This window comes from Calliphora vicina, chromosome 1, assembly GCF_958450345.1.
Source record: "Calliphora vicina chromosome 1, idCalVici1.1, whole genome shotgun sequence".
NCBI lineage: Eukaryota > Metazoa > Arthropoda > Insecta > Diptera > Calliphoridae > Calliphora > Calliphora vicina.
This window is the reverse complement of record NC_088780.1, coordinates 53,206,254-53,222,108: the sequence shown is the minus strand read 5'-3', so window position 1 is coordinate 53,222,108 and position 15,855 is coordinate 53,206,254. Positions and strand designations below refer to the sequence as shown.

Below are 15,855 nucleotides of genomic sequence, written 5' to 3'. Positions count from 1 at the left end.
GCTACTATGTTCATTTTTCGCCGTAGTGCATTATAAATGTCAAACTTTGTTTACATTTTGTAAATGTCAAACTTTGTTTTGCTGTTAAATTCGTTTATGTTTTAAAACCAATAATAATACTACACGAAATTAGTTTTATTTTTAAAAACATCAAATTAAATTACAAACAGATTCAAATTTATAAACATTTTTTGTTTAACAAAAATTCGCTTTGATTTATTTGTGAGCTGTTTTTGACATTTTTCCATGCCAGCCAATTCGCCTTCAAATGCAGGCACAATGTCAAACTACATATAAAAAAAAATATAACCAATTCGCTCGGTATTCTGAATTCGCCGATGACACTACCTTATAATTAATATACCTTGAATAGGTCTAGAGCAGTGGTCAGCACTAATAGCCAACAGGGGGACGAACGTAGTCTAGTAAACAACTCGACTAACGACGAAGTTCAAGCTGGTCAGATTACAACACACCTCTTTATGTCCGTCCACCATTTCTCTAGAAAATAACATTAATGTGCAAAATTCAATATTTTCTAATAAAGTTCTTGTTTTATACTCCAGCACCAAAAATAGGTGAATGAGGCTACATATACATATATTTATCAATTTGTCATTCTGTGTGTAACATTGAAAATTATTCATACAAGATCTTAATGTATAAATTATAAATCTTTACTGAAACCCTGGCAAGGAAAGGTGCACATAGCTAGTTAAATGGTATAAAGACGTACAAGCTTTTAAATGTTTATTTGTAGCTGATAATTATAATTATTAATTAAAATCTACGACGACGTATCATCATTTTGGCATATCTCAGAGAAGTTATGTTGCCATTAAATGAAAGCCAGTTTATACCCTCGCCGTATTTATAGTTTCTATACTCTCCATTTAGATTGCTAATGGAAAAAAACGCTTTTTAATAATATAAATACATATATTCAATGTACTTAATTAAGAAAAATAAATTCACCTCCTATAACAGTTAAAATGCCACCATGCTCCTTTAAACCGCTGGGCGCAATTAATTTTTGTATCATTATCGTAATCACGATCCCACGTTGAAAACATAAAACCGAGATGCCGATGCAAGGAATCTCCAGCTGTGCCCGAATATTTTCCCAATGTCTTTAATTTAAACCTTTCCGAATAATCTTCAATTGCAAAGCCATCATATTTGGCATAGGCCTTCGTCCCATTCTCATGTTCCATAACAACCATTAGCTCTTGGGGTCCATTGTTGTTGGTCAGAGCATGCAACTTATTTAAACCTATAAAGAATTCACCATCTATGTCCCCAAATCCTCTTCGGTATTCAAACCAATTCTGATAGAAATTAATGGAACCGTCTTGACGTCTTTGTATAACAATCCAACCGCCTTCATCTGTTTTTGCATCACATTCCACGTAAAACGGTGAATTAGTGTAGCGGGGTACTTGGATTTTATAGATGCCACTGCGGTGAGTGCATTTAGTGGCCTCACTACAATCACTAGGCAGTGAATCTCGTTGGCTGATAATAATAGAATACATATATTTTTAATTAAATACCTTACAATATCGATGGTTGTATGTTAACACCTCTTGACTAAAAATTTTTCATTTTTCAAGATGCTTTAATTTAAAATAATTGTTAGTTACCAAATGTCAATCAGTGACCATCGACATGTCTTACCATTTTTTCGGTAATTTATCAATTCGCATATCAATGAATTCAGCTAAAAATATAAAGAAATATATGTAAATTATTTTATTAAATTTCACATTTTCTTACACAAAAATTTAAACATAATAGTACTACTCATTTAATCACTAAAGTTTCCTATTTGTGCAAATTTGCGCAACGTATTTAATGAACCCACTTTTTAAATTTTGTGAAATTTTAAACATTTCTATTTGATAAAAATGCTTTTCAAATTACACATTTACATTGAGTTATATTAAAAGACCAAAAAAAAAACTTGTTTTAGAATTCTGAATATTGAAAAAACAACTTCATTAACTCTTTCAGCCACGCTTTTTTGTGTATAAGTTTAAAATCAAAACAATTACATTTATACTTTAATCAAGGTTAGTTTAAAAAAAAATTAATCAAAACATGAAAAAACCACCCCATTCCAAGGTTTTCTTTTTTTATACCCTTCACCTTAGTGAGAAGGGTATATATAAGTTTGTCATTCCGTTTGTATTTTCTACATTTTTGGATCCTTATAGATAGCGGAGTCGATTAAGCCATGTCCTTCCGTCCGTCTGTCTGTCTGTCTGTTGAAATCAATTTTCTGAAGACCCCAGATATCTTCTGGATCCAAATCCTCAATAATTCTGTCAGACATGTTTTCGAGAATTTTGCTATTTAAAATCAGCAAAATCGGTCCACAAATGGCTGAGATATGAGGAAAAAACCAAGACAACCTCGATTTTTGACCTATATCTAGATTACTAAGACATTAATATAGACAATATGGATATCTACCCAGCAAAAACTTTATTTACCTAGTAAGCCAGCAAGTATAATTGGAGCAAAGCGATAACTACTTATTATTTGACTGAAACACTACTGACCGTTGTTCGAGATTTTTAAAAAATTCAGGGGTCAAGCTTACAAATGTACTTACAATCAGTTGAGAATTAAGTAGTAAATTCACAACAAGAATATGTAGCTAAAAAAAAACACAACAAATATTGCCTTTTTGTTATTTGCACTCTAATAAATTTTCATGTAAATTTCCTACATTAATAGTAGGAAACTTTTCTCCTTCTATAACTAGGGTAAAAATACATGTTTTTTTTTTTTTTTTGTTTTTTTAGAAATAAAATGTTGAATATTTGTATATTAAACATTTAAATTAGTTTACACACTTTATGTGTAAAACTTCAATTTATGCACAATATATGTAATTTTAAACATAAAATGCCTATTATTTTATAAAAATTTAAAATACAACATTTTGTTTGTATTTTTGTTGAAAAAAATATGTAATTGATTTTGATAAACATATTGTGCTTAAATTTACGCATATTGTGTAATTTTACATGAAAACTTTCTTAATTTATAGTAGTAGATTTACATGCATTTTTTAGAGTGTGCTTGTGTTTGATAGTCAAGCTGCTAACTCACTGCTCCATGTACGAGTTATTTTATTGGAAGTTAACAATAGTTTTAACATCAACATATAAATGAATATGATATGAACAAAAAAATTAATGGCTTTGATAGGTGGCGAACCACTAACCTCCCGTTTTCCAGTCAAACCCACTAGATAGCTGTGCTAAATGCAAAAGTTCATTACCAGCCTGTATAAAAATAAGTACTTATTCTAGTAAATAAAATAATGTGCTGGGTAACCACCACTCCTTACAAAAGAATGCATGAAATAACTAGTTGTCATTACAAAAATTCACAAAATTTTTGCTGGGTAATGATTGATATTTCAAAGGCATTTGCAACGACATATACATATAAGACCATAGTAAGTTGGACCTACAATGGGTCAAAATCGGAAAAAAAAATTTTTAACCCGAATTTTTTTTTCACAAAAATAAAAATTGAAAAAACAAAAAAAAAATGTTTAAAATTTAAAAAAAAAAAAAAATTTCAAATAACAATCGAAAAAAATTTTTTTACAAAAAATTAAAAAAACAACTGGAAAAAAAATTAAATTTTGTTTACCTTAAAATATTTAAAATTTTGAAGTATAATTTGGTGAAGGGTATATAAGATTCGGCACAGCCGAACATAGCACTCTTATGCATTAAACACATTCAAGACAGCAGGCTACCAACTTCAATCTGTCAAAAATAAAATGCACACGTTTATATGGAGACGATTATTTTAACGACAGCACAGCTGCACGGCCACACGACTACTCATGCCGATGTAGCCGAATTAGGCTAATTTCTATTTTTGTTAACTACAAAACAGAAATAGTGTTGCTAATATAATAAAAAAAATGTAAATCAAATTAGTGCTTAAAAAAATATATTTTTTTTACTTAATTAAGAGAAGTTTCTGACAACCATATTGATGTAAATTAATAACAGGTACATAATTAATTATAACCATATATATATTTTTACTCAAAATAATTGTTTCAGTCTTAATTACTTTGGAATTTTGTACGGTTATTTTTTATTAAAGTGGCACCACTGAATTATTAATCAGCTGTTTACTTTGTAGCTGTCGTCTTTAAAATAATTCAGTAGCTGCCACACGACTACAACTGTAACCAGCAGAATTTGTGTTCGTGTAGTCGTGTAGCCTGTTGTCTTGAATGTGTTTAATGCATTACTTGTTTTGAAATCGAATATTTTTGACTAAATTTTCTGACCAAACAACCGAAATATCAAAGTAACACTGCGCAGAGTACACGTCGCAATTTTGAAGATATTTCGATAAAATTTGGTACATATAATTTTTTCGGCCCAAGGTCGAAGCCTATTGAAACTGGCTGAAATCGGTCCATTATTTCACCTAGCCCCCATACAAATGTCCTCTCGAAATTGGACTTTATCGGTCATAAATGTTTAATTTATATATGTATCTACACAAAATTCATGTCACCAAATTTTGTTACGATCGGTCCATAATTATTCATAGCTCCCATATAGACCCGCTTCCGAAAATCACTTTATCGTGCATAAATCGCTTAGAAATGTTGGTATACTCACAAAATTAAACATAGTAAACTTTCATATAGACATAAATCACACTACCTAATTTCATGGTGATTGGTCCATAATTGGTCATAGCTCCCATATAAGGCCCACTTCCGAAAATCACTCAAAAATATAAATTACTAGCTGATCCGGCAAACGTTGTTCTGCCATACAAATTATTTCTAGTGAATATTTTGGTTGTTAAATAAAAAATTATGCCAAATGAAGAGAAATTTGGCGAAAAATATTTTAAAAAATGGGTGGATAGGGACATCCTAATGTCGTAGCGGTGTGATATATAATATTCTCGTACCTACCAAAAATATATACAAAATTTCATAAAAATAGTTAAATATTGATATTTTGATATTGCTCATACAAAATACTAAAACGGCTGGGTGAGGGTCGGTTGATGAAAATTTGGGGTTATATGTATTTTTTAATGCCAAATAAATAAAATGCGAAAAAAAAGCTTTTGGAAAAAAATGGTAAAAATAAATTCTGGATAGAGTCACCCTATTGACCTAGCGGTATGAAATATACTTTACGACCTATTCTCATACCTACCAAACATACATACAAAATTTCATAAAAATCGGTTGAGCCGCTTCGGAGGAGTTCAAACACTAACATTGTGACACGAGATTTTTATATATTAGAAGATTGAAATTTTAAAAGAAAAATGTTTTTGCTCTTTTATGGTGGTCAAGCCCGACCATACTTTCTTACTTGTTTTCATTAGTTTTTCAATAAAATCGTATCATAATTAATGTTTACATCTTATTGTTTTTTACCCTGAGGCTCTCTTCACCTTTCTGCACCTGGTTCGTAAACTTAATTTGCAAATTAGTTTCTGTTGGCTGTTCTGAGTTTATTGGGTCATGATTACCCTTATTCGAAAACTTTTTTTAGCTTTTTAAAGTTTGCGGGTTAGAGGGTTAATATCTGGTTGGTTAGCTCTTATTTTTTATAACCTCAGAAAGACGATTTGGCATGTTATGAATAATTTTTTGCATGTAATCAACACTGATTTTATCGAATTCTTCATGCAGCCTTTTTTGAGTTCGTCGGGGTTGAACAGTTGTATTAATCAATATTGGATAAGTATAAAGCAACCACTCATGAACAACGTGGTTTTTATGCTTTGGCTCATTGTTCTGATACAATTCGAAAGTTCTATCAATTCTCATGCAGATTGTTTCAAATTGTCTCTCAAAATGTTCAAATAAACATCCGTAAATACTAGTTTTCCAACCCCTTTTGCTGATATGCAGCCTCCAAGCATTACACTTCCTCTTCCATGCTTAACTGTTGCAGTAATATTATTTCCTTTTAACTCCTTATTCGGCTTTCGTCACATCATAGTTTTTCCATCACTTCCAAATAGGTTAAATTTGCTTTCATCTAGGAAATTACGTCTTCCCACTAATTTACATAATTTTTTATATGCTCTTTAGTCCCGGTCCACACTGTGAAACCTTTGCTGCAAAACATTTGTAAATTCTCTTTTGAAACTTCATTTGACATTTCTGTACAGAACGAATATGATCTAATAAAAATAAATCAACAAAAACTTCATGTATGTACATAAAACAGAGTACCCTTTTCCATTCCTCTTTCCCTTTTCATCAACAAACTCAAATGTTTTGCAGCAAATGTTTCACAGTTTGGATGGGGACTCGGTCAATTTTAAGCGATGATTTCTGTTTTTTAAATTCACGAATGGCGTTTTTCGGCCAATACGGCCGTTGAGCCCTTATTTTTTGATGATGCGACGTATTGTTGCTTCTGAAACTGTCTTTCCAAATTCCGCCTTAAGTTCAGTAACAATCTTGGAGGCACTTAAGCGTGGGTTACCTTGATTTTTCTAACAATACGGCGCTCTTCCATCTCGGTAAGGTTTTTTTTTAAATTTTTAAATAATATTATGAATTCTTTTAGATGTTTCTCCACATAATTAATTAATGTGCACGAAATTGACACTTTCTTTTCTGTCAAGAGGGGCGGGATAAACTAATTCGAGTACGCTGAGTTCATTGGTGTTAACCGTTTTTTAAGGCTAGGTCTTGTTTTCGAGATATACCGTTATTTCGAAAATGGGGGAGGTTGCACAACATAAATTAGCGTAACTCTAAAACGGTTTAGTTTATTGAATAAATTGAAAAAAACCAAAATCCTCAATTAAATTATCTTTAAGTAAGGCTTAACATTTTTTTAATCTGCGTAGTCTTTATAAAAAATATCAGCAAATTTATGTATGTAAAGAAAGTTAAAATTTCCGTCATGTACAATTTTATATTGTTGAACATTTTCTTACTCAGAATGAAAAAAGTGTGGGAAAAAAGTTCGATTAATAATAATTATTAAGAAACTCATTCCAATTATTATTATTAAAAATCCCGATTATGTGTCACAGACCACATTTAAATTAAAATGCAAGGAAACACTTAACCTATTTTAGAATTCTAGACTATTTTCATTTTCCTAAGATTCATATAGGACCGGTTATGAATACCATCTGCTACAACAATTATAATTTTTGTTGTATGTATATCAATTGTATACATAAATCCTAGTTCAAACATTCCAAAATAGATCTTGTGAGTCTTGGGTTAACATTATCCAATTTGACTCAAATTCTTAGCAAAATAGTTGTCTAACAAGTGTCACACTGCTTCTACCCACATTCCTCGAAATTCGAAAAAAGTAAATAAAAACCACCCTAACACTTGTACCTACTTACCCATATTTTCTGCTTCGCTATAACTGTCACCAGCTTCCTGATTAGAATCAATTCTGAAAAGGTAATTAACAATAATTTCGTTCTGATCTGTCACTCTTTCATCCGACTTACTGTGCATTTAGCTCCTGTATGGTTGTCATCATGAAATTAAATTCCATGAATAGTTTGTGCATGACAGCCTCCTCTCCCTCAATAGTAATTTTGTTGCACTAAAAAGTTAAATAAAAGTTATTATGAATCGTTTGACAGAACTAAGGACAGTAATTAAGATGAGGAATATTAAAATTTTACAGTAATATTTAAACATATTCAAAGATTTTGTTATTATAAGCTTATTTCAATATCATTTTTTAAAATAACGTTTGGCCTAAAAAAGGAATTTTCTTGCATCAAGGAAAACACATTCGACCTTTTCTTTGCAAAAGGTCTGAAATATTGTGAAATATTTGAACTTTCTAGGAAAAGATATTTCAACATTTTATTGAAGAATATTTTTTTTTATTTTACACTGAAGTCTTTTTATGGTACGACATTTTTCTGAAATACATATCACCCCTAAATATGGAGATCTGTTTTGAAAAAAAGTAATAAATTTGTTGAACTATTTTAACGAGATCTAGTAGACATAGAATATATCAGAAAACTATTTCACAAATATTTGGAAAAACTGTATTATTTAACATACTTTTTTGTCTACTTTTAAATTACCTCATTATCCGATGTAACCAATTTAAATATAAAACTTATAAGTACAAGTCTTACACAAAATAATTCAAAATTCAACATCTTTGTTATTTGTTTAAATTTATCTATTTGAACAGTTGAAAAGCAAAAATTTATAAAAAAAAAAATACGCTGAAATATTTTTGCACAACAAAACAAGCCACAGAAAATGTTCGAGTGTGCTACACATGATCACATTTATTATATAAAACGTAATTATTATTAAAAACTCGTACCATGACCGATTTGGTAAAATTGCAAACAAAAAATGTTTATGGTTAATTAATGACCTATAACAGTAATTTTCTTAACATCCAAATATTTAAATTTACCCCGATACTTAATAAACTGTCAGATTGTTTAACAAGCTGCATTTAAACATCGGTTAACGTTTTGGGTCTCATGGATCATAATAGGTCGGAAACATAAAGACAAATCTATCGATTAGGGAAACAAATATTACTTAATAGATTCCACATACATGTACTTCAAGGCCCAGTCATAAATTCAGCTCAAATATTATCAAATAAATAAATATTTCACCGAATAAAATTGAGTAGGTCAATGTTATGCTAATTTTTGTTTGTTTTATTTTACAATAATCTTCATATACGTGTATATCTGCAAATGTAGGGTATTTTATTAATAGCCTATAGTGTATTACATTTTTGCATTATTTATTAACTGTAACAATTTAAATCAATTTTATGAGAAAACCTATTTATGAAAAGTATTGAGTATTAAATTAGCTGTTCAACTATTCAAATAGATTAATTTAAACAAGTAACAAAAATGTTGAATTTTCAATCATTTTGTCTAAGACTTGTACTTATAAGTTTTATATTTAAATTGGCTAAATTGGTTACATCGGATAATGAGGTAATTTACAAGAAGTAAAGAAAAGTATATTCGTTAACACTGTGTGTAATTTTTTAAGTCATGGAAATATAACCATATATGGATACCAGTACGTGATAATAGACCAAAAAAAAGACCAAAGTCATGCACTTTTTTATTATGGGCCCCCAAAGATTTGGGGCATCGGTGTCATTTTTGCAAAAAAGTGATATTTTTCTCAGGCTCATATCTTGCAAACTGTTCGAAATTTTTATTTATTCTCTGAGGCAAAGTTGTAGCCCTCATCATAAAGAACAAAAATTTTGAACACATAAAATCAAAAAAATGCATCTTCAAGATAAAAATTTCAGAAAACTTTAAAAAAACAAGTAAGAAAGTATGGTCGGTCAAGCCGGACCATATAATACCCTACACAAAGTGAAAGAGCAAAAACATTTTTCTTTTAAAATTTCAATAATTTATAATTTTGAGTGATTTTCGGAAGTGGGCCTTATATGGGGGCTATGACCAATTATGGACCGATCGTAACAAAATTTGGTGACATGAATTTTGTATATATAAAACTTGTTTGGAGCGCAAGTTGTGGATATATATTTATAAATAAACATTTATGACCGACAAAGTCCAATTTCGGAAGGACATTTGTATGGGGGCTAGGTGAAATAATGGACCGATTTCAGCCAGTTTCAATAGGCTTGGTCCTTGGGCCGAAAAAATAATATGTACCAAATTTGATCGAAATATCTTCAAAATTGCGACACAAGGTTTACATGGACAGCCAGCCAGCCGATCAGACGGACGGACGGACATCGTTTAATCGACTCAGAAAGTGATTCTAAATCGATCGGTATACTTTAAGGTGGGTGTTAGACTAATATTTTTGGGCGTTACAAACATCTGCACAAACGCATAATACCCTCCCCACTATGGTGATGTAGGGTATAAAAATCGAAATAAATTTAGAAATAAATTTTTTTAAAGCTGCCTAAGAGTATGCTTTAGTTTATAATAATTTAATAGTTTATTAAACATTTTAGTTTTTTCTTAATAACTTATATTGACCTACCTAATCGGTGTTAAGAATCATTCCTAGGAAGTTCATATGTTCTAGAAAGTTGTTTTTTGAGATCTTAGGTACATTTTTGTAGTTGATTATTTCCTTGAAGTTTAAACGGTTTGCTACCTATGGACCTGAACAGGGGAAAAAAGGTAAACAAAATCGAATTTTTTAAAGTTTTTTTCGATTTTGATCTTGAAGATAAAGTTTTGTTTTGATTTTATATGTTCACAATTTGTGTTAAATCCTAATTCCGAACTGTTTGCAAGATATAAGCCTGAGAAAATTATCACATTTTGCAAAAATTACCCAAATCTTTGGGGACCCATAAAAAAAGTTCATGACTTTGGGCAAATCTGGGATGAAGACACGGGTCTTTTTTTTTGGTCTTTTATCACGTATATGGTTATATTTTTTCTTGTTGCACTGTATAATACAGATTTTCCAAATATTTGTGAAATAGTTGTCTGATATACTTACATATCGACACCTTAAATGCAAACAGACGTAGCTACACAAAAGTTCAAAATCGAGATTTTGATTGATTATGGTTCTTCTTATCAAACTATATGCTCACGGAAATTTTTAGATCCCTGCGATCAAAAGTGACAACTTTATTAAAGCAATTCAAACGAACGTTTGACTTTATTATTATTGATTGTATAAAGTTTTTTGCTTACCCTGTGAAAAAAAATAAAAGTTTAGTTATGGCCGTTTACATTTAAGGTGACGATGTATTCTAGGTATCGTTAAAATTGTTCAAAAAATGTATTACCTTTTTAAAATAGATCTGGAAAATTAGGAGTGATATGTATTTTAGAAAAATGTCCGACCATAAAAAGACTTCAGAGTAAAATAATCAAAAATTTCCTTCAATAAAATGATGAATTATATTTTCCTAGAAAGCTTAAATATTTTACAATCTTTCAGCTCATTTGCAAAACAAAAGTCGAATGTGTTTTCCTTGATGCAAGAAAATTCAATTTTTAAGGAAATGACATTGAATAGCTTATAATTACAAAATCTTTGAAAATGTTTGAATATTTCTTTAAAATTTTAATATTCCTCATATTAGTTCCTGTCTTGAGTTCTCCCAAACGATTCACAATAACTTTTACTATCTCTTTTAACTTTTTAGTGCAACAAAATTACTATTCAGGGTGAAGAGTCTGTCATTCAGAAACTATTCAACAATTTAAATCTTATGATGACAACCATACGGGAGTTAAATACGCAGTAAGTCGAATGAAAGAGTGACATACCAGAAAGAAATTATTGTTAATTTCCTTTTCAGAATAGATTCCAATCAGGAAGCTGGTGACAATTATAGCGAAGCAGAAAGTATGGGTAAGTATTAGGGTATTCAATTAATCGGGTTTCTGGTTTAATCGAGTAAATAATCGGTGATTAGATTTAATCTGTTAATAAACGAATAATTACTATTTTAATTTTAAATTGAAAATAAAACCACAAAAATATAAAAAACATAACAATTCAATAACAAAATAAATCATTGCTAAAGACATTTTAATTTTTTTTAGGATTTTAGTGAGATCTTCTGTAATAATCTTGTAAAAAAAGAATGTTTTCCATTTAAACGATTTTTATACCCTTCACCATGAGTGGCAAGGGTATATATAAGTTTGTCATTCCGTTTGTAATTTCTACAGCCGAATATAGCTCTCTTACTTGTTTTCTAATTTGACTTGGAAAAAACTCTCTGATTGTAGATGTTGGAGAAATCGGAACTAAGGCTTGATAAAGAATATGAAATTTCTCAGTTCCTTTTTTTCGATTTTTTTCTAATCATATAAAATCCACCACTATACAATTGGAGTCCTTTTAATAGTTTCGTTAAATTCTGATAAAAGACTCGTTTAAGTAATGTCTTCATTTTCATCTGCAACTCATTAGGACAAAGTTCATCATAGAACATTCTAGAAAAAGGTCATTTCCCAATTCTTTAGTTTTAGTTTTTGTGCTATACAGTAAAACCTTGATAATCCGGATAATTGATTGCAGCCCCTAATCCGTATTATCAAATTATCCGGACTACCGGATACCACCCATTGCTTGCAATAAACTTGCACAAACACTGAACTTCAGAAGAAAAAAACTAATAAAGAAATAATAAAAAAATTATATAAAAGGATATAAATTTTTCAAAGTCTTTATTAATAATATTTTTTAATGAAATTCTACAGATTTACAAGAACAAATTTTTAAATTCGTTATCAGGAATACCGCAATTCCCAAGGGTCGGGGTTATCAGAGCACTTTACAAAATATTTAAGAACATATTGGCCCATCTAAAATAAGTTATTATATTTTGATATCGACTATGCGATTTGAGAACTTTTGCCCTAAAATAGAATTTTACACAAAAAATAGGCGTTTTTTGGATGGATCTGGTCCACTCGGTATCAAAAATTTTTAACTTTTTCATTTAAAATATTTGGCATAAAGTTAACTTTTCAAAAAGTATAAATTCCTTATACAGCTTCTTAGAAATTTTTTAGATAACTTAAAATTAAAGAAAGAACTTTTTTCCCAAAAAAAAAACTAGCGAAAAATTGTCTTTTTTAATTTGTTTAAGTTCAAAAGCATATAACTTTGGAATCAGTCATTATTTTTAAACAATTCTTTTTTGATTTGACACATAAATTTGTTGGTTAATATTTAGACCCTCTGATAGTAAAAAAAGGGAGTAGGGTAAAAATTTAATTTTCAAATGCGAATATCTCCTAAGCTATAAGAGATAATTGATAGCTACGACAAGGTGTTATACTTTGATTCATATTCAAAACTTAAACTCGAAAATTGAAGTTACAGATTTATTTCCCTATTTTTATACCCCTTTTTTTTAACAACGAGTGGCAAGGGTATATATCGATGGCTTAATATAGAAAGGTCGTATCTAGTTTTCGGTTTTTTTACATAATCTCAAATAGACCTAGCTTAAAAAATTCCATTTCCTATGTTGACGAATAACAGATTAACAGAAATTATAAAAAAGTCTTAACTCATTTAAAAAATCGTTTGAAAGAAAAACCCCTAACTCATTTAAAGTTGAATGAATATTGTTACGAAATTGTACTTGAATTCAAATATTCAAATTCAAATTTGGTGAAAGGTATATAAGATTCGGCACAGCCGAATATACATAGCTCTCTTACTTGTTTTTCTATACCACTGTGTGACGTGACTTCTGTATTAATAAAACTTATTTGGAGAATAATTTGTGTAGATTCCTATATAAATAAGACATTTATGGCCGATAAACTCGGGTGACTCAATTAGAGTACACACTTACCTGATTTCAAAGTAATTGAACATTAAGATGAAGTGCGTTAGCATCTTTTGGTTGAAATTTAATGAATAAACCAGTAGATATACTCGATTCCATTTAACTGAGATAATAATTTTTATACCCTTCACCTTCGTGAGAAGGGATATATAAGTTTGTCATTCCGTTTGTAATTTCTACATTTTTCATTCCTATAAAGTATATATATTCTGGATCCTTATAGCTAGCGGAGTCGATTAAGCCATGTCCGTCTGTCTGTCTGTCCGTCTGTCTGTTGAAATCTATTTATATCTTCGGGATCCAAATCTTCAATAATTCTGTCAGACATGCTTTCGAGAAGTTTGCTATTTAAAATCAGCAAAATCGGTACATATATAACGGAGATATGAGCAAAAAACCGGAACAACCTCGATTTTTGACCTATTTTTGATCTATATATGGATTACTAAGTCATTAATATAGACAATATGGATATCTAATGATAGATATTTCAAAGTCCATTGCAACGATGTAGATAAGGCTATAGTAAGTTGGACCTACAATGGGTCAAAATCGGGAAAAATATTTTTTAACCCGAATTTTTTTTTCATCAAAAAATTTTTTTTGTCATACATTTTTTTTTCAAAAAAAAAAAATTAAAAAAAAATTTTTTTAAATAAATTTGGAAAAAACTTTTTTTTAAAACAATTAAAAAAAAAATAAATTTTGTTTACCTAAAAATATTTAAAAAAATTTATTTTAAAGTATAATTTGGTGAAGGGTATATAAGATTCGGTACAGCCGAATATAGCTCTCTTACTTGTTAAATTTTTAAATATTATCCATTCTGGCTACTAAACACTACAAATTTTAAAGCTATATACTTTATTGGATATCTTATGTTTTCTGCATATAATGTAGGTTAACCGAAAAACAGGTTTTCGGTTAACTGACAAGCCGGTTTTTTTAAAAGCCTGTTTTTTATAAAACTACTGTTGAAACTTTTTTCGGTTTAATTAAATGTGAAATTTAATAAAAATAATTAATATTTCTTTATATTTTTAGCTGATTTCATTGATATGCGAATTGATAAATTACCTAAAAAATGGTAAGACTAACAATTACTTCCAATTAAAGCATCTTGAAAAAATGCAAATTTGCAACCATCGATATTGTAAAGTATATAACTAAAAATGTAGTATGTATTTTATTATTATCAGCAAACGAGATTCACTGCCCAATGATTGTACTGCAGCCACTAAATGCACTCGCCGCAGTGGCATCTATAAAATCCAAGTACCCCACTACACTGGCCAACCATTTTATGTTGAATGTGATGCAAAAACAGATGAAGGCGGCTGGATTGTTATACAAAGACGTCAAGATGGTTCCATTGATTTCTATCAGAATTGGGTTGAATACCAAAAAGGATTTGGTGACATAGATGGTGAATTCTTTATCGGTTTAGATAATTTGAATGCTCTGACCAACAACCATGGACCCCAAGAACTGATGGTTGTTATGGAGGATGGTAATGGAACGAAGGCTTATGCCAAATATGATGGCTTTGCAGTTGATGATTATTCGGAAAGGTACAAATTAAGGACATTGGGAAAATATTCGGGCACAGCTGGTGATTCCTTGCTTCAGCAAATCGGTTTTATGTTTTCAACGAGGGATCGTGATTACGATAATCATACAACAATTAATTGCGCCCAGCGGTATAAAGGAGCATGGTGGTATAATAACTGTCATTTTAGGTGAATTTATATTGTTTAATTAAGTAATTTTAAATATCGTTAACTTAATATACATATACATATGAATGTATATTGAATATATGATTTTTCCCATTAGCAATTTAAATGGAGATTATGACAACTATAAAGTTGGCGAGGGTATAAACTGGTATACATTTACTGGCTACAAAAGATCTCTGAAATATGTCAAAATGATGATACGTCGTCGTAGATTTTAATTGACTAATGCAGCTACAAAAAACTGGAAATATATGAAAAGCTTGTACATTTTTATACTAAACCTATCCTTGCAAAGGTATCAGTAATGATTTTTAAAATACATTAACATCATTTATATGAAATTTTTTGAAAATATTCGTATGTTTTTTTTTTTAAGTTGATACCAATTTTCCATACTTATCTTACAAATTCTCTAGGGTTTAAGAAAATTTTCGAATGAAACATTTTTGAATTTTTATTAATATACTAGCACATTTTGTTTATTTGTTGGAAAAAGGGAAATTTTGTTTATTTATTAACATTTTTTCGTAATACTAGTGGTTAAACAATATTTTGAGTTTTTAAAGTATTTTTAAATAAACAAAACTATTTAACACTTTCGTTCAGTTTTTACTAAACTAGAAATATACTTGTCTGTGTTGAAACCGAAAACTGAAACTAATATATCGGAATTCGAATTCGACAGTTTAAAAACCAATATACCAAGAACCAATTGACCTGTTTTGTCGCTCTGTAGAAAAAAAACTTATGCATTTCTTTATTAACACAGA

The 15,855-nt window shown here is 29.7% G+C and overlaps 2 protein-coding genes across 2 annotated transcripts; one reads left to right on the top strand and one right to left on the bottom strand.

The window, feature by feature from the left end:
* Positions 1 to 610: 610 nt before the first annotated feature.
* On the bottom strand, positions 611 to 8,267 carry LOC135949085 (angiopoietin-related protein 2-like). The gene is made up of 6 exons (XM_065498544.1): positions 8,110 to 8,267; positions 7,513 to 7,610; positions 7,402 to 7,454; positions 1,678 to 1,720; positions 976 to 1,515; positions 611 to 901 (listed from the first exon to the last, which is right to left on the bottom strand). The coding sequence occupies exons 1-6, from the start codon at positions 8,185 to 8,187 to the stop codon at positions 781 to 783; spliced, it is 933 nt and encodes a 310-aa protein (XP_065354616.1). The 5' UTR covers positions 8,188 to 8,267; the 3' UTR covers positions 611 to 780.
* Positions 8,268 to 8,878: 611 nt separating this feature from the next.
* Positions 8,879 to 15,370, top strand: LOC135949084 (fibrinogen C domain-containing protein 1-like). The gene is made up of 6 exons (XM_065498543.1): positions 8,879 to 9,003; positions 11,178 to 11,275; positions 11,334 to 11,386; positions 14,391 to 14,433; positions 14,546 to 15,085; positions 15,183 to 15,370. The coding sequence occupies exons 1-6, from the start codon at positions 8,917 to 8,919 to the stop codon at positions 15,301 to 15,303; spliced, it is 942 nt and encodes a 313-aa protein (XP_065354615.1). The 5' UTR covers positions 8,879 to 8,916; the 3' UTR covers positions 15,304 to 15,370.
* The last annotated feature ends 485 nt before the right edge of the window (positions 15,371 to 15,855 follow it).

Bases quoted from the DNA above. Each gene is read 5' to 3' on its own strand.
- LOC135949085 (XM_065498544.1), bottom strand. From the start codon at position 8,187: ATGTTGAATTTTGAATTATTTTGTGTAAGACTTGTACTTATAAGTTTT. The intron at 1,721-7,401 runs GTAAGTAGGTAC...TTATATTTTTAG, and splicing joins TAGCGAAGCAGAAAATATGG to CTGAATTCATTGATATGCGA. The intron at 902-975 runs GTGAATTTATTT...TTTTTCCATTAG, and splicing joins CATTTTAACTGTTATAGGAG to CAATCTAAATGGAGAGTATA.
- LOC135949084 (XM_065498543.1), top strand. From the start codon at position 8,917: ATGTTGAATTTTCAATCATTTTGTCTAAGACTTGTACTTATAAGTTTT. The intron at 9,004-11,177 runs GTAATTTACAAG...TTAACTTTTTAG, and splicing joins TGGTTACATCGGATAATGAG to TGCAACAAAATTACTATTCA. The intron at 15,086-15,182 runs GTGAATTTATAT...TTTTCCCATTAG, and splicing joins TATAATAACTGTCATTTTAG to CAATTTAAATGGAGATTATG.